The sequence below is a fragment of the Larus michahellis genome, chromosome 31 (genome assembly GCF_964199755.1).
Source record: "Larus michahellis chromosome 31, bLarMic1.1, whole genome shotgun sequence".
Classification (NCBI taxonomy): Eukaryota; Metazoa; Chordata; class Aves; order Charadriiformes; family Laridae; genus Larus; species Larus michahellis.
In genome coordinates, this window is record NC_133926.1 from 377161 (window position 1) to 398184 (window position 21024).

Below are 21024 nucleotides of genomic sequence, written 5' to 3' on the forward strand. Positions count from 1 at the left end.
TTTTTGGACCCCGGTGAAGAAAAATCGTCGTTTTTGTTTATTTCCTGGCGCTACAGAACCGGGACAGCCCGAGATACAAAACCGGGGGGGTTGGGGGGCGGGGGACATTGCTCCACGTACAAAAGGGGCCCGCGGCAGGGGTGGGGGGTGTAAAAGGGCAGGGGGGGGCACCGGACCGGCACCGGGACCCCCCCCTCCCCCGGCGGATATTTCTATGGAAATAAAAAAAATACAAAAGGGGCCCGGCCCGGTGACGGCGGGGGGGGTGAGGGGTGTCAGTCCTCGAGGACGATGGGCTCCGAGGTGCTGGCGGGGTGGGGGGGTGCGGGGGGGGGCAGGGACCCTCCCCCCGGCCTCAGGGGGGGCCCCGGTTTCACCTTGAGGGGGAGGTTGGGGCGGCGGGCGGCCCGGCGGAGCTCCAGGTGCGTCAGCGCCTTCCGCAGCGCCCTGGTGGGGAGGCGAGGGGGGGGGGGCAAAAAACGGGGAGGGTGGTTGGAAGGGACACCCCCACTCTGCCCTATGGGCCCCCAGATCGACCCCCCCCCCCCCCCCGCCCCATGATCCCCCTAGAATCCCAAGCCCCCCCCTTCTGACCCCCTTGTCCACCCCACAGCACCCCCCTCTCCACCACATGGCCCTCCCCATATGTCTCCCCCCCTTCACCTCATGGCCCTGTGGACCACCACCCCCTGCCCCACGGCCACCCCCTGTCTGCCCCACGGCCCCCCCAGATCCCCCTCTCTGCCCTTCAACCGCCCCCTCCTCTACCCCCCTCAGCCCCAGCTGCAGCCCTGCGCCCCAGACCCCATAGCCCACTTCCAAGCCCTCATAGCCCCCCCTGCCAGACCCGGTAGCCCCCTCCCAGACCCTGTAGTCCCCCCTCCAAGCCCCGTAGCCCCCTCCCCAGACCCCATAGACCCCTGCCCCAGGCCCCATAGCCCACTCCCAGACCCCTTAGCCCCCTCCCACATCTCTTAGCCCCCTCTCCAGAACTTGTAGTGCCCCCCGAGTCCCCAGAGCCCTTAGCCCCCTCCCAAATCCCCATAGCCCCACTCCTGCACGCCATAGCCCCCTCTCCAGGCACTTGTAGCCCCCTCCCACATCTCTTTAGCCCCCTCCCAGACCCCACAGACCCCTGCCCCAGGCCCCATAGCCCACTCCCAGACTCCATAGCCCCCTCCCAAACCCCGTGGTCCCCTCTCAAGTCCCCACAGCCCCCTCCCCACACCCCGTAGCCGCCCCCCCCGGCGAACCTGGTATCCTTGGTGGCCACAAAGACGACGGGGTTGGGGGCGTCCGCCGGGTTCAGCTTCTGCCTCTTGCTGGCAGGGGGAGGCCCAGCGCGCAGCCCCGCCGCCAGAGGGCGCCCGTTGGCCGAGAAGGGGAGGGCCCCGCCCCCGACCTGGGCGGCAGCGTCAGGCCCCGCCCCTCGGCCAATCGCAGGCCGCCCTGGCCCCGCTTGGCCCCGCCCACCCCTGCCCGGAGCTGTCACTCAACTCTCAGTCCTCCCCCTTGTCAATCAGCCCGGGCCCCGCCCACAAGGCCCTTTCCCCAACCAATCAGGGCCAGCCCTGTTCCCGCAGGCCCTTGTCAATCACCCCCATCTGACCCCACCCCTTTCCCACAGGCTCCACCCCATGTCAATCATTCCAAGCCCCGCCCCATCATTCAACCTAGGCTCCACCTCCCACCAATCATCCCATAGGCTCCAACCCCTGCCCATCATCCCCCAGGTCCCTCCCCTGTCAATCACCCCATAGGCTCCACCCCCTGCCAATCACCTCCAAGCCCTGCCCCAGCCCTGCTCCCACAGGCCCCTCTCCCTGTCACTCCCAGCGAGCTCCCGCCCCCTTCAGTGCCCCCATACCGGGGGGTTGGTGGCCCCTGCTGCCCCCTGGTAGCCCCCCAGGTGCCCGTACCCGTACTCGGGGGGGGCGGTGGCCCTCGCCGGCCCCCTCATAGCCCCTCTTGCCCACCAGCCCCGCCAGCCCCCGACTCTGGCTCAGCTGGTTCCGGTTGATGGGGGTCTTGGTGCCGCGCGGCGTCTTCGGCTTCAGGGGGGCCTGTGCGGCTGCAGGGGGGGTGTGGAAATCAGGGGGTTAGGGGCTGCCCCACGGCTCCCCCCAGCCCCACAGGACACCACCCCCACTCCCTGGGCAGAGCCCCAAAATCCAGCCCCACAGCCCCAGTGGGGAACCCCACCCCTGTGTCTCCCCCAGCTGCTCCCCACCCCCAGGGAACCCCCCCAGACGCCCCAGGGCCAGACCCTGCACCCCCGGGAGCCCCCCCTGTGTCCCCCACGACAGCCCCACCCCAGGGCTGGACCCCACTTCCCTGGGGACCTCCCCCCCGTGAATCCCTGGGGACCCCTCCCTGCACCTTCCCCCCAGCCAGTCCCTCCACTCCCAGGGAATCTCCCAAATTCCCAGGGACACCCCAGCACCCGCCGGACACCCCAGGGACCCCCCCCAGCACCACACCCCTCCACCCCCAGGGACCCCCCCACCACCCCCAGCCACCCAAGGGCTGCACCCCCCACCCCCAGGGATGCTCCCTGAAGCCCCGGGGACCCCCCCAGCACGCTCAGGGACCCCTCCTGCACCCCCCAGCCACCCCAGGGCAGGATCCCACACCCCCAGGGACCCCCCCCCCGGCCCCCCAGCCCCCTCACCCAGCTCCTTGACGATGGCGGCGAGGGGCAGCCGGGCCAGCGGGTGAATCTTGAGGGGAGCCTTAGCAGCCTTGGGCAAGCGGATGGAGCCTGCGGGAGTAGGAGGGGGAGCAAGGGGATGAAGAAGAGGGTTTGCGAGGGTGGGGGCCGTGTCCCCCCTCCCCCAACCGTCACCTACACTCGGCCTTGATGGCGTTGGCGTTGATGGGGGCGTAGGGGCGGCGGGCGGCGCGGCGGGGCTGCAGGACGTCGCGGCAGAGGCGGCGGGCCAGGCGGGTGAGACGGGTGGTCTGGAGCAGGAAGGTCTGGCGGTTCTTGGCCAGTAACTTGGCCCGACTGGCGCTGGTGGTGTAAGGGGAGAGGCTCTGCGCTTCGGGGCGCGAGAGGTGACCCCGGGAGTGGGGCTCCTGCAAGGAGAGAGGGGGGGACACGCACACACAAGGACAAAAGGACCATCATTAAGGAGCTCAGTGAGGGTGCTGGGGGGCGCTGGGGGTGCAGGGGGCGTCCCCAGGGGTGTGGGTCCCGCCCTGGGGTGGCGGGGGGTCCCTTGAGGCTCAGGGAGGGTCCCTGGGGGTGGTGGGTCCTGCCCTGAGGTGGTTGGGGGCTCAGGGGGGGTCCCCAGGGGTATGGGGTCCAGCCCTGGGGTGGCTGGGGGGTCCCCTGGAGATGTGGGGCCTGGTGCGGGGTGGATAGGGGATGCAGCAGGGGTCCCTGGGGGCTCGGGGGGGTCCCTGGGGGTGGTGGGTCCTGCCCTGAGGTGGTTGAGGGCTCAGGGTGGGTCCCTGGAGATGTGGGGCCTGGTGTGGGGTGGCTGGGAGGATGCAAGGGGGGGGGGTCCCTGGGGGCTCAGGGGGCATCTCTTGGGGTGGTGGGTCCTGCCCTGGGGTGGCTGGGGGTGCAGAGGGGGTCCCCAGGGGTGTGGGGTCCGGCCCTGGGGTGGCTGGGGGGTCCCCTGGAGATGTGGGGCCTGGCGTGGGGGACATGGCGGGGGTCAGTGGGGTGACCGGACCCCCTGAGGCTCACCGAGGCGCTGCGGGCCGCCCCCTCCAGCTGGGTGGGGGTCTTCAGCCCCCCATATTTCTTCCAGTAGATCCAGCAGGAGGCGCAGAGGCGGCATTGCATGTTGGGGGGGCCCCAGGCGTACCACTGGGCAGACTGGGTGGCTGTGGGGGGAGCGGAGGTGGGTATGGAGAACCCCCCCCAGGGTGGGCAGAGACTCTGCTGCCCTCCAACACCCCCATCCTGCCCCCCAGCCCCTACAGCGGCCCTGCTGCCCCCCATCCTGCCCCCTTAACCCCCCCATCCTGTGCTTCTAAGCTCTATATGCCCCTACTCCTACCCCATAGCCCCTACAGCAGCCCTGCTGCCCCCTCATCCTGCCCCCTAAGCCCCCCATCCTGTGCCCCTAACCCTTATACATCCCTGCTCCTGCCCCACAGCCCCTATAACTGCTCTCCTGTCCCCCATCCTGCCCCCTTAACCCCCCCCATTCTGTCCCTGAGCTCTATATGCCCTTATTCCTACCCCATAGCCCCTATAATGGCCCTGCTGCCCCCCGATCCTGTCTCCCTAACCCCTGTACATCCCTGCTCCTGCCCCCCTGCTGCCCATGACCCCCCCACCCCTATAGCCCCCCGTCCCCCCACCCCCCCTCAACATCTAACCCCCCATTCTGCTGCCCTCAGCCCCCCAACTTCCTCCCAAGAGCCCAGACCCACCGGTGCCCCCCATCCCAAGACCCCCCCCACTCCAGCATCCCCTCGTTCCTCCGCCCCAGAACACCTCACCCCAGCGTCCCCCCATTCCTGCTGCCCCAGGACCCCCCCTCCGCCGCACACACACCCCCCAGGACCCCCCCACCCCACTGACTGTGGCAGCTCTCGCAGGTCAACCCCTTCTGGAAGCCGGCCCCATTCATGCCGGGTTTGGAGCCCACCGAGATGATCTGGTTGGGGTTTGGCTTCGTGCTGAGGAGAAAGAGGGGGTCAGGGGGGGACCCACCTTACCCCTCCCAGGCCTAGGAGGGGCTCCAGGCCCTCCCCCAAGGCCCCCCCGCCCCCAACTCACTAGGTGGGGATGTAGACTTGCTTCAGCTTGCTGTCCGCTTCTGCTGCCTTCAGCCTCTTCTGTGAGCAGGGACGGTGTTAAGGCGAGTTGGGGGGACACTGTGGGGGCTTGGGGCAGCCCCTCCATGCTGTAGGAGCCCCCCCAGGCCGCAGCAGCGCCCCCCCCACCACCCCTTACCTGCTGGATGTAGCGGTCGGTGGTTTTCCACATGTAGTAGAACTGCACGATGCTGGCCAAGGATTTCCAAGGCAGCTGCAGGGAAAGGAGTGAGTCCTCACACCAGAGGGGTTCCTTTACCCTCTGCCCCACCCCACCCCCCCCCCCCCCAGTCCTGTGGAACTCCCCCCTCCCAACTCACAAAGTCCTGCCGGATGTCGTTGAAGTCTTTCCCATATTTTTCCAGCGCTTCCTCGAAGAGCATGGCCTCAGAAGCCGACCACTCTTCCATCTCATCGCGGCACAGCACCGGCCCCCCCTGCGGCACCAGCGTCGACATGGCCTTGGCCAGATCGTAGCCGTTGCGCTGCAGCGTGTCCATGGCGTGGAACTGGGGGAAAAAACGGGGGGGGGGGGGGCACAGAACGGGGAGGGGGGGATCAGGAGGAGCCCCCCCTCACCACGGAATCAGGGTCCTCCCGGCCCCCCCAAATCTCACCAGCGTGATGTCCCGGGAGGCGGCAGCGGCGCTCATGTGCAGGCTGGGTTGTCGGATGGAGCTGCTGCAGTCCAGGGCACGTGCGAAGGTCCCGACGGCTCTGGGGGGAAACGCAGAGGCGCAGGAGGGTGTCAGCAGGGTCCCCCCCGCCGTGTCCCCCCGCACCTCCCCGGCTCCAGCTCACCGTGCCACCACCAGGAACTGGTCGATCTGCCGGTCCGTCAGGGGGTTGTCGGGGTCCCACACCTTCATCTCCATTTTCTGCTGGTTTCGGTTGTCCGATTCGCCTGGGGGGAGTGTGTGCGTGGGGTCAGGCTGAAATCCCTCCCCCCTCCACAGTCTTCCCCCCCCGCCTCAAAAAACACCCACACCCGTCCCCCTCCCACACCTTCGGCCAGCCGGTCTGGGATTTCTGCCTGGTACTTGCAGCCGACCCGGATCTCGCCCTGGTCGGCCAAGAGAGTTTTCTGCACGGGGTCAAACACCAGCGAGTAGAAGAAGCAGTCCTGGGGGGGGCAGGGAGAAAAAGGTGGGGGGGGGGCTCAGCTCAGTGAGAGCCCCCCCCCAAATCTGCCCCCTGCCTTGGCAGGGTGTGGGGCTCACCTCCTTCTCCAGGTACTGGCCAAGAATGTCGGTCTCATTGAGGAGCGTCACGCTGCACTTCCCCCTGTGGGGCACAGAAGTGGTGGGGGGGAGTGGTGGTGGGGGGGCATTACAGGGTGATCCACCCCCCTGGTGGGCCCCCCCCCCGACCTCGACACGCACCGTATGTGGGTGGCCGGCAGCGATTCGAACTGCCGGGAGAGGAAAAGCTCGCGGTGCTTCAGCTGGTGACGCTGCTGCTCCGTCATGGTGGGCTGCTTGGACTCCTCCTCGAACTCGCCTGGGCGTGGGGCAGGGTGGGGGGGGGGGTCGGGGGGGGGTGGTCAGAGGGGGGCCCCCCCCCTCACCACCGTCAAGCTGGGAGGCGCATTGTTCTCCCAGCAGCCCCCCCCCGGATTTTGGCAGCAGCCCAGGCCGAGGGGGGGAAGGGCGGGGGGGGGGGGCAGGGGGGGTGCAGCGCAGCCCAGCTCACACATGCGGGAAGCCCTGGGGGCCCCCCCAGCAGGGCCAGACCCCCCACCCCTGGCGTCACCCCAGGGACGGTGGATTGGGACAATCTGGCTCCCCCCACCCAAAGTTGGGGGGGGGGGGGCGTGTCACAAACACACACACACCCCCACCCAGCACCCTCAAGGAACGGAACGCCCTGAGGCAGGAACGGCAGCAAGCCGGGGTCTGCCCCCCACCACACCCCAGCCCTATGGCAAGGGGGGGCACAGCCCCAGCCCCCCCCGCACCCCTCCACAGCCCCCCCCTGGCGTGCAGCACCCCTCCAGAGCCCCCCCCCCGCCCCGGGACGCAGCACCCCACGCTCACGGGCATTGCTGTCGGCCAAGCTGTTGAGGCTGCTGGAAATGTCCCGTCGGCGGAAGAGACACACCACCTTGGCCTCCACGTTGCCATTGGCAGTCTGGGGTCGGGGCATAAAGGTGAGGAGGGGGCAAAGGATTTCCCCCCCCCCCCCCCCAGGAATAAAAGGGGGGTCCCCAAGGCTCTGTGCCCCCCTCCCTGCCTTCCCCGGGGGGGCAGCTGCTCACTTTGTTGAGCTCCTCGATGCGGCGGACGAGGTAGGGGTTGCTGGAGGAGTTCTCAAAGTAGACGTAATCTGCAGAAAAAAAAAGGGGGTGGTGGTGAGGGGAGCCCCCCCGGCAACTCCCCTTCTTCCTCTAACAAGTAAAGGGAGAGGGGGGCTCCTTTTTCTTCTCAAAAAAATGGAGCGGCATTTCTCTGCGCAGACACAGGGCCACCCGCCTTCTCACGGTGACGGGGGGCTCTTCCTTACCCCATGGGGCCCCCAAAACAGGACACACACCCCCCCCCCCCCCCCCCCCCGCAAAACGGAACACCGCCCCCGGCTCCTCACAGACACTGGGACCCCCTTTATTTTGCAGACACCCTGCTCCAGCCCCCCCCTTACAGACCAGGGGTCGTCCCCCCCCCCCAAGGTGGGGGGAGACGGGACGACACCCCCACCCCCCCCACAGAGGCCGGGGCTCCCCCTGACGGGTCTCTCTTGTCACAGACACAGTATTGCCCCCACCCCAAGAGCCCCCCAAACACGGCGGGGGGGAGACAGTGTCACCCACCTCTAGGCCTCAGGGCCCCCCGTTCCCCTCACAGTACCCCCCCTCCTCCTCACGGGCCCCCCCGTTCCTCGCGTCCCCTTGTGAGCACCCCTAATCCCCCCACAAACACTCCCTCCTCCTCACAGACTCCCCCTCCGTCCCTCACGACCCCCCCCATCCCTCACGGGGACCCCCCCCCTTCCCCTTATGGGACCCCCCCCTTCCCCTCATGGGACCCCCCTACTCTCCTCGCCAGAACCCCCCCCTTCCCCTTATGGGACACCCCCCTCCTCACAGACCTTCCTCCTCCTTACGGGCTCCCCTAATGCCCTCACAGGCCCCCCCAAACCCCTCAGGGGCGCCCCCAATCTCCTCACCGGACCCCCCCCCCTTCCCCTTGTGGGACACCCCACTCCCCCAGACGTTCCTCCTCCTCGCGGTCCCCCCTAATGCCCTCACAGGGCTCCCCAATCCCTTCACGGTCCCCCCCGTCCCTCACGGCCTCCCCCGTCCCTCACGAACCCCCCTCTTCCCCTCACAGGACCCACCTCCCCCGTCCCCTCAGAGGCGCGGGGCCCCGATCCCGTTCTCCCCTCACCCCCGGCCCCCGCTCACCGCCGACGCGGTACATGTTGGCCGCCATGGCCGCTCGTTGGGCCGCGCTACCCCCGGGCCCGGCCCCGGCCGCGCTTCATCGCCTCCCGCTCCCGCCGCCTCCGCACCGGCACGACCCGTTCGGCCGCCTCCGGAGAGCTTCGGGTAGCTTCGGAAAGGGTTCGGGCGCTTCCGGAGAGACCTCGGGAACTTTCGGAAGGGATTCGGGTCTTTCCGGAACAGCTTCGGGACTCCTCGGGGAGTCTTCGGCTCTTTCCGGAACAGCTTCGGGACTCCTCAGGGTGGCTTCGGGTCTTCCCGGAAGAGCTTCGGATCTTTCCGGAGCAGCTTCGTGTCTTTCCGGAAGAGCTTCGTGACTCCTCGGCGCGGGTTCGAATCCCTCCGGAAGAGCTTCCGGCTCCTCCGGAAGGGGCTCGGTAAGTTCCGCCCGGAACCGACGAGCTTCACGGAAACGGGGTCGGGTGGGAAAGCGACTTCCGGGAAGCGGGCGGACGGGAAAGAGGCGGAGCGCAGGCCCCTGACCCCAGGCTTTATTGATGCCTCTCACAGTGCAGCATAAAAATGTGGGGGGGGGGACACACACAGAACCCCCCCCCCCTTTGGTCCCGCAGGAAGAGGAGGCAGAAGAGGAAGCAAAAAGGGGGGGAGGGGCTCAGCGGGGCTCGGGGTCCCCCCCGGGCTCCGGGGTACAGGGCGAGCGGGGGCAGGGTGGGGGTGGCCCCCCCAGCACCCGCCACTGGAAGACGCTGGTGTCCTTGCCCCCCAGGGAGACGAGGTGGCCGTCGTCGTGGGTGAAGCGGACGTTGGTGACGTGGCTGCCGTGGCCCCCGTACACGTGGCTGGGCGCCTGCCGGGGTTGGACACGCGTGTTCACGCGTGGGCGGCCTCCCCTCGCACTTGCGTTGCACACACACGCCTGCCCACGGCCTCTCCAATGGCCCCCCAGCCCACCCCACTCGGGGGTCCAGACCCCCACTGAACCCCCCCAGGCCCCCCAGCCCACCCCACCTGGAGGTCTGGACCCCCCCATAGCCCCCCACCAGCCCCCCACGGCCCTCCCTGGACCCCCAGCCCACCCCACCCGAGGTTTTGGACCCGCCCATAGCCCCCCACGGGCCCCCCAGCTCACCCCACCTGAGATTTTGGTCCCCTCCATGGCCCTCCCCAGTCCCCCCCGAGGTTTTGGGCCCCCCCATAACCCCCCCCTTCCCCCCCCAACCTTGGGGCGGGCGCAGGGGTACTGGAAGAGATGGACTTTGCAGAAGTCGTCGGCCACGGCCACCACCCGCTCGTGGTGGGACCGGCACAGGGAGTTGATGTCGGTGCCATCCGAGCCATCGGGCCAGACGCCTGCAGGGGACATCGCCGGGGTGGGGGGGGGAGGTCAGGGGGATCCCTCAAGACCCCCCCATATCCCCTAGGACACCCCCCCCCGCAGCGCTCACCGAAGACGTGGAAGCCCAAGACGCAGGTGTAGGACGCCCATTCCCGGTCCCGGCTCTCGAAGCGGTTACGGAGCAGTTTGCAGCCCCCGGCGACGTCCCCTGGGATTTGGGGCAGGTGGGGGGGGGGGGGGACGGGACACACAGAGGCAGTGAGACCCCCCCGGCCCCCCCAAGACTCTGGGGGAGAGCGGGATGCACACCAGCACCCCCCCACATCCCCAGGGGTCCCAGGGGACGAAGGGGTGCACTGTAAACCCCCCATGCTGGGGGTCCCAGCAGGATGAGGGGGGGGGCACGCCAGCCCCTGGGGGGGTCTCAGATGGATAAGGGGGGGCCCACCATGCCCTGGGGGGGGTCCCAGCAGGATAATGGGGTGTCCACCAGCCCCTGGGGGGGTCGCAGTTGGATAAGGGGGGGCCACCAGCCCCTGGGGGGTTCCCAGATGGATAACGGGGGGGCTCACCAGCCCCCCCCATCTGCCCCCCCCCACTCACAGTAGAGGATCTCGTAGTCCCCCGAGTTGGACATGATGAAGCGGCCGTCCTTGGACCAGTCCAGGTGGGTGATGAAACTGGAGTGGCCCTGGGGGATAGGGCGGGGGGGGGACGACAGGAGGGGTGTTGGGGACAGCGGGGGACAGGGGGGATCCCCGGTGCCCCCCACCCCTCCCAAAATCTCACTGTGCAGCGGCCGAAGCGGGTGTATTTGCGGCCCCCCTCGGTGACGCTGTAGATGTAGATGAAGTTGTCGTGGGAGCCGATGGCCAGGAAGGAGCCGTCTGCGGGGACAGGGAAGGGGTTGGGGACAGGGACGAGGGGTTGGGGACAAGGAGAAGGGGTTGGGGACATTGTGGGGGGGAAACAGAGGGGTGCCCCCCCCCCGGTTATGGGGATGGGGGCTCACCTGGGGAGAACCGCACCACCGAGAGCTGCTCGTTCCCGTCCGAGCCCCCGGCCAGCGGCTGCTGAGTTGCCGTGTCCAGCACTAGCCACCTGTGGGGACAGTGGGGACACGGGGGGGACAGGGGGACACAAGGACATGGGGGGGGGACAGTGGGACACGAGGGGACAGGAGGACATGGGGAGGGGGGACAGGGCACCGCAGGGATGGGGGGAGAGCGAGGACGGGGGGGGGGGGACACGGGGTCCGCGGGGTTCCCTGTGTGTCCCCCCCCGCCCCGTCCCTGTCCTGCCATCCCCCTGCGTGGCACCATGTCCCCAGCCACTGTGTGTGTGTGTCCCCCCCCCAACTCCATGTCCCCCGTCACTCACCGCCCCGTCAGCAGCCCCACGGCCACCACTTGCCCCCCTGGGTGGAAGTCAGCGCAGAGCCCTGTGTCCTGCGGGGATGGGGACATCAGGGCATGCGGCCACCGGACCCCCCCTCCCCGGACCCCTGCGTCCCCCCACACCAGCCCCCAGCCCCCCTGTACCCCCCTACCAGGCTCTTGCCCCTCCCCAACCCCCCTGTATCCCCACACCAGCCCCCTGCTCCCTCCTGGCCCCCCCATACCCAAATCCTACCCCCACTCTGACCCCCCTGTACCCCCACATCAGACTCCTGACCCCCAGCCCCCCTGTACCCCCACACCAGCCCCCAGCCCCCTGCTCCCTCAAGCCCCCCAGACCCCTGTACCCCCATACCAGGCTCCTGACCCCCCCCGACCCCCTGTACCCCCAAACCAAGCTCCTGACCCCTTGTCCCTTCAGTCCCCTCAGCCCCCCTGTACCCCCATACCAGCCCCCTGCTCCCTCCAGCCCCCCCAGCCCCCTGTACCCCCATACCAGGCTCCTGCCCCCCCCGAGCCCCTGTACCCCTGTACCAGCCCCCTGCTCCTTCCAGCCCCCCCATACATGACTCCTACCCCCACTCTGACCCCCCCTGTACCCCCATATCAGCCCCCAGCCCCCTGGTCCCTCCAGTCCCCCCAGCCCCCCCGTACCCCCATACCAACCCCTCGTCCCTTGAGCCCCCCCAGCCCCCTGTACCCCCATACCAGGGTCCTGCCCCCCCTGCCCCCCCGTACCAGCCCCCTGCTCCTTCCAGCCCCCCCATACCTGACTCCTACCCCCACTCTGACCACCCTGTACCCCAAGACCAGCCCCCAGCCCCCTGGTCCCTCCAGTCCCCCCAGCCCCCCTGTACCCCCATACCAACCCCTGGTCCCTCGAGCCCCCCCAGCCCCCTGTACCCCCATACAAGCCTCCTGCGCCCCCCCAGCCCCCCACCTCCAGCGCCAGGCTCCACGCCAGGGCGTGCTCCTGCCCGTCCCACAGGCAGAGCTGCCGGTCGTGGCCGCAGGTGAGGAAGAGGCAGGAGCTGGGGTGGGTGGCCAAGCCCCACACCTCGTCCGTGTGTCCCTGGGGGGGGGGAAAGGGGGGGTTATCACCCCCATAGCGGGGAGACCCCCTCCTGCCCCCCCTCCCCCCCCGCCATTTCCCTGACCCCACCTGCACGATGGGGGTGAAGCCGGCGGCCAGCGTCCCCCGCAATAGGGCGTTGCGGGTCGTCCCCACCAGCAGCTCGTCCCCGGGTCCCTCCGCGATGGTCCGCACCGCCCCGAAGCGCTCGGGGAGCTGGGGGGCAGAGAAGTGGGGGGGGGGTGTCAGAGGGGAGGGGGGGGCACCCCAAAACCCCCCGACTACGGTCACCCCCACCCGAATCGCTCAGGGAGCTGGGGGGCAGAGGGAGGGCACCCCACGTCCTCCCCCAGCATCGTCACTCTCGCCCTGAAGCGTTCCGGGAGCTTGGGGGGCAAAGTTGGAGGGGGGGATCTCGGGGGGGCAGCCCAAAACCTCCCCAGCATGGTCACCCCTGCCCCGAGTCGCTTGGAGAGACCCACCTGGGGCAGGTTCTGGGGGTCAGAGATGGTTTTGGGGGTCAGAGCAGGTTTTGGGGGGGGGTCTGGGGCAGGATTTGGGGGTCAGAGGGGGTTTTGGGGGGTCTGGGGCGGGTTCTGGGTGCCAGAGCAGGTTTTGGGGGGGTCTGGAGCAGGTTCAGGGTGCCATTTTGGGGGTCAGAGTGGGTTTTGGGGGGGTCTGGGGCAGGTTCTGTGGGTCAGAGTGGGTTTTGGCGGGGGTCTGGGAGAGGTTCTGTATGCCAGAGTGGGTTTTGGGGGTCAGAGGGGGTTTTGGGGGGGTCTGGGGCAGGTTCTGGGTGCCAGAGTGTGTTTGGGGGGGTCTGGGGCAGGTTTTGGGGATCACAGTGGGTTTTGGGGGTAGCTGGGACACGTTTTGGGGGTCAGAGTGGGTTTTGGCAGGGATCTGGGAGAGGTTCTGGATGCCAGAGTGGGTTTTGGGGGGGGTCTGGGGCAGGTTTTGGGGGTCAGAGGGGGTTTTGCGGGGGGCATGGGGCGGGATTTGGGTGTCAGAGAGGGTTTTTTTTGGGGGGGCCGGGTCGCCCACCTCGGCCTCCTGCAGCAGGGCGAGCGCGGGGCTCCAGCAGACCACCCTCCGGTCCTTTCCGCCGCCGCTCAGCACCGTCCCGTCTCGCCGGCGGCACAGGGCGAAGATGCTGCCTTCGTGCGCCCGGGTTTGCTGCCCGATCTGGTACGTCTCTGCGGAGCCGGGGTTAAAACACGTCCCCCCCCCCAGCCAGAGCTGCCCCACGGTCCCCTGTGTCCCCCCCAACCTTTAAATCCATGTGCCCCCCCTACCTTTGCCACCCTTCCCCGGCGCGCGGCCGTCCCCGGCGGCGCGGGTCCAGGTGAGGATGTTGCCTTCGGAGTCTCCCGTCAGCACATCCCCAGCGGCGTCGAAGATGAAGCACTGGATGAACTTGGGCTTTTTGTACTTCTACGGGGCCGGGGGGATGACACACAAATAGAATCAGCACAAATCTGCCCCACACCCCCCTCCCCCCCAAAAAAAAGCCCCCCTGGGGCACGCCGCTCACCCCGAAAATGCCCTGCTTCTTGGTGAGGGTGGCCCCGCTCCAGGTCCAGAAGTAGACGTGGGATTTGCCGCTGGTGATGATGCTGCCGCTGTCCTGGGGGTTGAACTCCACCGTCAGCACCGACTCGTTCGTGCTCTGCGGGGGGACAAATCGTCAGCCCCGATGCTCGGGGTGGGGTGGGGGGGCCGATCAGCCCTCCATTCCCCCCCCCCACCACCCCGAAAAAAAAAAAAAGCCGCAGATGCCGGGGGTCGCCCTCACCTTCACCTCCGCCTGCTTGGTGCCGCGGGCGCAGTCCCACACCGACATCATGTGCTCGTTGGAGTCGTCCACCACGCAGAGGAAGGCACCCTGGTCCTGGGGGGGGACGACACAGGGGTGAGGGGGACAGATGTGGGACAAGGCGGGGGACACGCGCACACACAGAGGGACGGGGGCGGGGGGGGGGGATGACGACGCGGGCTCACGGCGGTGGAGAAGGCGAGGGAGCCCACGCCGCGCTCGAAGCTGCCGAGGCCGATTTGCTGGAGCGTGAGGAGCGTGGCCGAGTCCCAGATGTGCACGACGGGCTGCAGTGGCTGCGGGGACAGCGCGGGTCGGGGGGCAGGGGGGGGACAGCGAGGGTCGGGGGGCAGGGGAGACCGGGGGGACCCATCCCATGGCAGGGGGAGGGGGGCAAAAATCCCCGTCCCATCCTGCCCTCGGCCCCATCCAGTCCCCGTCACGGCCCCGTCCTCATCCCGTCCCCATCCCATCCCATCCTCATCACATCCCATCCCTGCTGCCATCCCCATCCCATCCCATTCCGATTCCCAGTCCCATTCCCATCCCCAATCCCATCCCATTCCAGTTCCCAGTCCCATCCCATTCTCATGCGCATCCCAATCTCATCCCCATCCGATCACCAATCCCACCCCATTCCCATCCCCATCCCATTCCCAGTACCACCCCATCCTAATCCAATTCCCATTCCCATCCCCACCCCATTCCCAATTCCATCCCATCCCATTCCTATCCCTATCCCATCCCCAATTCCGTCCCATCTCCATCCCATTCACAGTCCCATCCCACTCCCAATCCCATCCCCAATCCCATTCCATCCCCAATCTCACCCCATTCCCAATCCATCCCCTACTCCATCCCCACCCCTTTCTCATCCCCATCCCCAATCCCAACCCATCTCCATCCCATCCCCACCTCATTCCCATCCCCAATTCCACCCCATCCCATTCCCATCCCCATCCCGTTCCCAACTCCATCCCATCCCATTCCCATCCCCATCCTAACCGCTTCCCATCCCTAATTCCATCCCATCCCCTTTCTCACCCCCATCCCATTCCTATCCCCACCCCATCCCCAATTCCATCCCATCCCCATCCCATTCCCAGTACCACCCCATCCCAATCCAATTCCCATTCCCAATCCCATCCCCATTTACAATCCCATCCCACTCCCAATCCCAACCTATCCCATCCCATCCCCAATCCCACCCCATTCCCATTCCCAACCCCACACCTTTCCATCCTTGTCCACGCCAGCCGCCTGCCCCGTGGCGACGCGGAGGCGGTCGGGATGCACGGCCAGGCTGGGATGGAGCCGGGGAAGCGGGGTCGGGGAGGGGGGGGAGAGAAGGAAGAAAAAGGGGGTGAGGGGGGGGGAATGGCTCCGGGGTCCCCCCCCCGCCCGGGGCTCACCAGCGCACGCAGTCGCTGTGGCGCAGGTAGTGGCGCTGGCGGCGGCGCGGGACGTGCAGGAGGATGACGACGCAGGCGATGAAGTAAACCAGCTCGCCCGAGGCCAGCACGTGCAGGTTGGAGCGGCTGTCCCGGCCCCGGTACCCGTAGCTGGGGCTCCGTTAAGGGGTGCAACGGGGGGTGGGGACCCCCCCAACCCCTTCTCCATCCCCATGGGGTGGGGACCTCCCAGGTGGGGACCCCCGAATGGGACGCCCAGAGAGGGATGGGGACAGGGACGGGACCCCCAGAGAGGGAATGGGGCTGGGGACAGGGATATGGACCCCCCCAGAGAGGGATAGGGACCCCCAGAGAGGGATGGGGACAGGGATGGGACCCCCAGAGAGGGAATGGGGACCCCCAGAGAGGGATGGGGACAGGGACGGGACCCCCAGAGAGGGAATGGGGACCCCCAGAGAGGGATGGGGACAGGGACGGGACCCCCAGAGAGGGAATTGGGACCCCCAGAGAGGGATGGGGACAGGGATGGGACCCCCAGAGAGGGAATGGGGACCCCCAGAGAGGGATGGGGACAGGGATGGGACCCCCAGAGAGGGATAGGGACCCCCAGAGAGGGAGTGGGGCTGGGGACAGGGATATGGACCCCCCCAGAGAGGGATAGGGACCCCCAGAGAGGGATGGGGACAGGGATGGGACCCCCAGAGTGGGAATGGGGACCCCCAGAGAGGGATGGGGACCCCCAGAGAGGAATGGGGACAGGGATGGGACCCCCAGAGAGGGAATGGGGACCCCCAGAGAGGGATGGGGACAGGGATGGGACCCCCAGAGAGGGATAGGGACCCCCAGAGAGGGAGTGGGGCTGGGGACAGGGATATGGACCCTCCCAGAGAGGGATAGGGACCCCCAGAGAGGGAGTGGGGCTGGGGACAGGGATATGGACCCCCCCAGAGAGGGATAGGGACCCCCAGAGAGGGATGGGGACAGGGATGGGACCCCCAGAGAGGGAATGGGGACCCCCAGAGGCTGATGGGGACAGGGATGGGACCCCAGGAGAGGGATGGGGACCCCCCAGAGAGGGATGGGGCTGGGGACAGGGACAGAGACACCCAGAAGGGATGGGGACAAGGATGGGGACACCCCCAGAGAGGGAATGGGGACAGGGACCCCCAGAGAGTGATGGAGACAGGAATGGGACCCCCAGAGAGGAATGGGGACCCCCCAGAGAGGGATGGGGACAGATGGGACCCCCAGAGAGGGAATGGGGACAGGGATGAGACCCCCCTCCGAGAGGCACAGGGACCCCCCCCAGAGAGGGATGGGGACCGGGACAGGGACGGGGACAAGGATGGCGACCCCCCAGAAGGGATGAGGACAGGGATGGGGACCCCCAGAAGGGGATGGGGACCCCCAGAGGTTGATGAGGATGGGGAGGGGGATGGGACCCCACCCAGAGAGGGATGGGGACCCCCAGAAGGGGATGGGGATGGGGATGGGACCCCCCAGAGAAGGAATGGGGACCCCCAGAGGCTAATGGGGACAGGGATGGGACCCCCCAGAGAGGGATGGGGACCCCCAGAGAGGGCTAGGGAATCCCAGATTTGGGGGGGGGGGCCCATAGATGGGACACCCCATGGCAGGGGGGGCGCGGTTTGCAGGATACACCCAGTCAAGCTGGAGGCGCTCGGGGGGCAGCTCGGCCCGTAGCCCCCCGTAGGGGCCCAGCCCCGAGGGCACGTACATGGTGATGGGGCGGCCCCGCAGGAACATCTTCACCGACACCCCCTCTGTGGGGGGGGGACGACGCCGGGGGTCACCCCATGGCCCCCGGCCCCCGCCCCCCGGCCGGACGGATGCCCCCGAGCCTCACCCAGGTTGTAGTTCCCACGGCGCGACCCTGGGGGGGGGTAGGGGGCGGGGAGAAATGATGTTACACCCCAAAAATGAGCCCCAGTAATCACATAACACTCCCGCCTGCACCCCAAAAAACACCCCCCCCCCCCCCGACCCCCAGCACCCACCTGGGCTCAGGGTGGGCTCCTTCGGGCGGCTGCCAGGGAGAGGCGGCGTCAGCAGGGGGGTGTGGGGGTGCAGGGGGGTGCAGGGGAGGTTTGGGGGTGCAGGGGGCTATGTCGGGGTGCGGGGGGGACACATGGGTGCAGGGGAGGTTTGGGGGTCCAGGGGAGGGACATGGTTGCAGGGCGGGGACATGGGTGCAGGGGGCTATGTGGGGGTGCAGGGGAGGTTTGGGGGTGCAGGAGGGGTGCAGGGGGGGGTCTGTGGGGTGCAGGGGGGGATGTGGGGCTGCGGGGGGGGACAGGGGTGCAGGGGAAGTTTGGGGGTGCAGGAGGACGGGGGGATGCAGGGGGGATGCAGGGGGAACGTGGGGCTCTGTGGGGGTGCAGGGGGGTTTTGGGGGGGTTGTGGGGGTGCGGGGGGGTCTGTGGGGGTGCAGGGGGGTGTGTGGGGGTGTGCAGGGGGGCTGCGGGCGTGCGGGGGTGTGTGTGTGGGTGCAGGGAGGGGTGTGTGGGGTGTGGGGCAGGATGCGGGGGGATTGTGGGGGTGCAGGGGGGGTCTGTGGGGGTGCGGGGGGGTTTGGGGGTGCGGGGGGTGTCCCCCACCTCTCGGGGCTCCCCGCCTGCAGCAGGAGGTTGGCGGATGAAGCCGCTTTCCTGCTGAGGCGCTGCCGGGGGCTGGCGCTGCCAGAGGAGGAGCTGTGTCTGCGCAGGCTGGGGGGACACGGGGGGGACCCGGGGGGGACATGGGGACACGGGGGGACACAGAAGACAGAAGGGACATGGGGATACAGGGAGCAAGAGGAGACATGGGGACATGGGGACATGGGAACACAGCGGGGCACAGGAGACACAGGAGGACAGGGGGGACACGGGGGACATGAGAACACGGGGGCAAAGGGGGACACGGGGGACATGGGAACACAGGGAGACACAGGAGACACAGGGGGACATGGGGGGAATGGGGGGACATGGGGCACAGGGGGGACACGGGGACACAGGGGGACACGGGGAGAATGGGGGGGCACAGGGGGGACACAGGGGCACAGGGGGACACGGGGGCACACGGGGACACAGAAGGACATGGGGTTCAGGGGGAGACGGGGGGGACAGGGGGGCACGGGGGGACATGGTGGGACACGGGGACACAGGAGACATGGGGGGACACGGAGAGGACATGGGGCGCGGGGGGGACGCAGGGGACGGGGGGGACACGGGGGCACGGGGGGGGACACGGGGGAACACCATCAGTAACGAGTTAACAGCCCCCCACATCTCACCCACAAATCCTTCCCGACCCCCCATCCCTCCCCCCACAGCCCCCCCCAGCAGACCCAGCCCCCCCATCCTCCTTCCCACGGCCCCCCCCCCGCACAGGCCCCCCCATCCCTCTCCCCACAGCCCCCCCCCATCAGACCCAGCACCCCCACGTCCTTCTCCCCACGGCCTCCCGCTCCCCCCCCAGCCCAAAACATCACCCCCCCCATCCTTACAGCTCTTTGTGGGCACCCCGGGGGGCCGGGCTGGGGGCCGTCGGGGGGGAATCGGGAGTGGGGGGCTCCGGGGAGGCCGGGGGGGGGCCCGGGGGGCAGGGGGGGGACCCCGGGGGGGGTGGCTCCTGGGGGGTCCCCTGGTCCCCGCCAGCTCTCGGCGCCTCTGGGGTTGGGGGGGTCTCCTCCGTCTGTGTCCCCACGCTGACGGCTCGGGGGGGTTCAGGGGGGGCTGGGGGGGGCACGTCGGGGTCCAGGTGCAGGCAGGGCTCCGGGATGGCGCCATTGGGTGCTGGGGGGGGAGGGGAGGGAAGGAGAGGGGTCAGCACCCAAAACTCCCACCCCCTCACACCCCCCCCAACCCAGGTGTCGGGGGGGGGACACCCAAGTTTGTGGGGGGGACCCAGATTTCCAGACGAGGGACCCCATGGGGGGGAAGGACCCCATGGGATGGGGGGGGCAACCCCATGGAAGCAGGGGGGCACCCAGGTTTCCAGGGGGACCCAGGCTTCCAGACAAGGGACCCCAGGGCTGGAGGGGACCCCACGGAAGCGGGGGGGGCCCCATGGCAGGGGGGGGACACCCATGGAAGTGGGGGGGGGCACCCAGGTTTCCAGCCAAGGGACCCCTTGGAACGTGGGGGAACCCAGGTTTCCAGGGGGACCCGGGCTTCCAGAGAAGGAATCCCATGGTGGGGGGAACCCCATGGCGGGGGGGGGGCACCCCATGGCGGGGGGGGCCTCACCGTGGGGCAGGTGCCGCAGGAGCCGGGGCAGGTGCTGGTCGTAGAGGCCGAGGCGTCGCAGGGCATCGGACAAAGCCGCCTTCACCAGCGCCAGCTCCTCCTCCAGCCGCCCCAGGCGCAGCTCCAGGGGGTCCGGGGGGCCGGGGGGGGCCACCTCGCCTGCGGGAGGGGAGAGGGTGACACAGGGCTGCCAGGGGACGCAGGCGGCCGGGGACACCGGCTTCACCCCAGCACCCAGGTACCCAGGTGTCCCGGGACCCCCATATCACCCCCCAAGCACCCGGGGAAGGACCCAGGTGTCTGGGGACCCCCGTGTCACCCCCCAGCACCCAAACATCCCAGGACCCCCGTGTCACCCCCCAGCACCCAGGGGTCCAATGACCCACCCGTGTCACCCCCCAGCACCCAGGGAGGGACCCAGGAGTCCAGGGACCCCCATATCACCCCCCAGCACCCAGGGAGGGACCCATGTGTCTGGGGACCCCCCCATGTCACCCCCCAGCACCCAGGGAAGGACCCAGGAGTGCAGGGACCCCCATATCGCCCCCCCAGCACCCGATGTCTCAGGACCTCTGTGCCACCCCCCAGCACCCAGGGGTCTGGGGACCCCCCCCCGTGTCACCCCCCAGCACCCCGACGTCCCAGGACGCCTGTGCCGCCCCCCAGCACCCAGGGGCCCAGTGACCCCCCCCGTGTCACCCCCAGCACCCAGATGTCCCAGGACCCCCATGTCACCCCCCAGCACCCAGGGAGGGACCCAAGTGTCCGGGGACCCCAGTGTCACCCCCCAGGACCCAGAGGTCCGGTGACACCACCCCCCCCCCCCCCCCCCCGTATCACCCCCCAGCACCCAAGGAGGGACCCAGGAGTCCAGGGACCCCTGTGTCACCCCCCAGCACCCAGGGACCCAGATGTTGCAGGACCCCCATGTCACCCCCCAGCACCCAGGCGTCTGGGGACCCCCCCTGTGCCACCCCCCCAGCACCCAGGGAGGGACCCATGTGTCTGGGGACCCCCGTGTCACCCCCCAGCACCCAGGGGTCTGGGGACCCCCCATGTCACCCCCCAGCACCCAGATGTCCCGGGACCCCACAACCCCCCCCCTTCCCCCCCCCCCAAAAACCCCACCGTGGACCCAGACATCCCTCTCCCCCCCCCCAGCCATTCCCCAGCCCCATTTCTGGGGGGCAGCAGGGGATCCCTGGGGGGGGGCGCCCCACACACACTCACCGGGGGGGCCGGGCAGGGGCTCCACGGCGGGGGGGCCGGGCTGGGACTCCATGGCGGCCGGGCCCACGCCAGGCCTCGGGCCTTCGCCGCCCCAGGAAGCGCCGCCGTCATTTCCCCTCCGCCGCCGCCTCCATGGCGGGGGGGGGACAGGCAAAGACACCCCCCCACGCACCCCACTGCCCCCCCCGGGACAGCCCCCCCAGCCCTGACCCAACCCGAGCGGATTATTTGGGGTGAGGGCCCCCCAAAAGGCACCCACGAGCCCCCCGCCATGTTGCTGTCGATGGGGCTTGGTGTCCCCCCCCCAACCCCCCCCCCAGCGAATTATTTGGGGT

At 69.0% G+C, this 21024-nt stretch overlaps 2 protein-coding genes across 4 annotated transcripts; both read right to left on the minus strand.

Annotated features, from left to right (window-relative positions):
• Nucleotides 1–14: 14 nt before the first annotated feature.
• MTA2 (metastasis associated 1 family member 2) lies at nucleotides 15–8341 on the minus strand. 2 transcript variants are annotated; one of them, XM_074567992.1, is made up of 18 exons: nucleotides 8180–8341; nucleotides 7037–7104; nucleotides 6816–6909; nucleotides 6162–6279; nucleotides 6000–6063; nucleotides 5785–5902; nucleotides 5581–5683; nucleotides 5397–5496; nucleotides 5100–5288; nucleotides 4919–4993; nucleotides 4742–4797; nucleotides 4544–4641; nucleotides 3698–3837; nucleotides 2850–3078; nucleotides 2672–2761; nucleotides 1920–2071; nucleotides 1254–1402; nucleotides 15–447 (listed from the first exon to the last, which is right to left on the minus strand). In XM_074567992.1, the coding sequence occupies exons 1-18, from the start codon at nucleotides 8205–8207 to the stop codon at nucleotides 276–278; spliced, it is 2043 nt and encodes a 680-aa protein (XP_074424093.1). In that variant the 5' UTR covers nucleotides 8208–8341; the 3' UTR covers nucleotides 15–275. The 2 variants fall into 2 exon arrangements, with proteins under 2 accessions (XP_074424093.1, XP_074424092.1); XM_074567991.1 differs by having other exon boundaries at nucleotides 4742–4800.
• Nucleotides 8342–8669: 328 nt separating this feature from the next.
• Nucleotides 8670–20889, minus strand: EML3 (EMAP like 3). 2 transcript variants are annotated; one of them, XM_074567989.1, is made up of 23 exons: nucleotides 20690–20889; nucleotides 19460–19618; nucleotides 18718–19006; nucleotides 17831–17938; nucleotides 17231–17259; nucleotides 17080–17106; nucleotides 16873–16996; nucleotides 15213–15362; nucleotides 15034–15103; nucleotides 13986–14096; nucleotides 13780–13875; nucleotides 13519–13653; nucleotides 13280–13418; nucleotides 13029–13180; nucleotides 12075–12200; nucleotides 11853–11984; nucleotides 10896–10963; nucleotides 10528–10616; nucleotides 10305–10402; nucleotides 10119–10206; nucleotides 9625–9723; nucleotides 9399–9529; nucleotides 8670–9026 (listed from the first exon to the last, which is right to left on the minus strand). In XM_074567989.1, the coding sequence occupies exons 1-23, from the start codon at nucleotides 20739–20741 to the stop codon at nucleotides 8832–8834; spliced, it is 2667 nt and encodes an 888-aa protein (XP_074424090.1). In that variant the 5' UTR covers nucleotides 20742–20889; the 3' UTR covers nucleotides 8670–8831. The 2 variants fall into 2 exon arrangements, with proteins under 2 accessions (XP_074424090.1, XP_074424091.1); XM_074567990.1 differs by lacking the exon at nucleotides 18718–19006 and having other exon boundaries at nucleotides 20690–20782.
• Between the last annotated feature and the right edge of the window lie 135 nt (nucleotides 20890–21024).

Bases quoted from the DNA above. Each gene is read 5' to 3' on its own strand.
- MTA2 (XM_074567991.1), bottom strand. From the start codon at position 8,207: ATGGCGGCCAACATGTACCGCGTCGGCG. The intron at 6,064-6,161 runs GTGCGTGTCGAG...TGTGCCCCACAG, and splicing joins CTGCCGGCCACCCACATACG to GGGGAAGTGCAGCGTGACGC. The intron at 4,994-5,099 runs GTGAGTTGGGAG...CTTTCCCTGCAG, and splicing joins ACGACATCCGGCAGGACTTT to CTGCCTTGGAAATCCTTGGC.
- EML3 (XM_074567989.1), bottom strand. From the start codon at position 20,741: ATGGAGTCCCAGCCCGGCCCCCCCGCCGTGGAGCCCCTGCCCGGCCCC. The intron at 19,007-19,459 runs GTGAGGCCCCCC...CTCCCCCCCCAG, and splicing joins CCTGCGGCACCTGCCCCACG to CACCCAATGGCGCCATCCCG. The intron at 10,964-11,852 runs GTGGGGGGCTGG...CCATCCCCGCAG, and splicing joins CGTGGAGCCTGGCGCTGGAG to GACACAGGGCTCTGCGCTGA.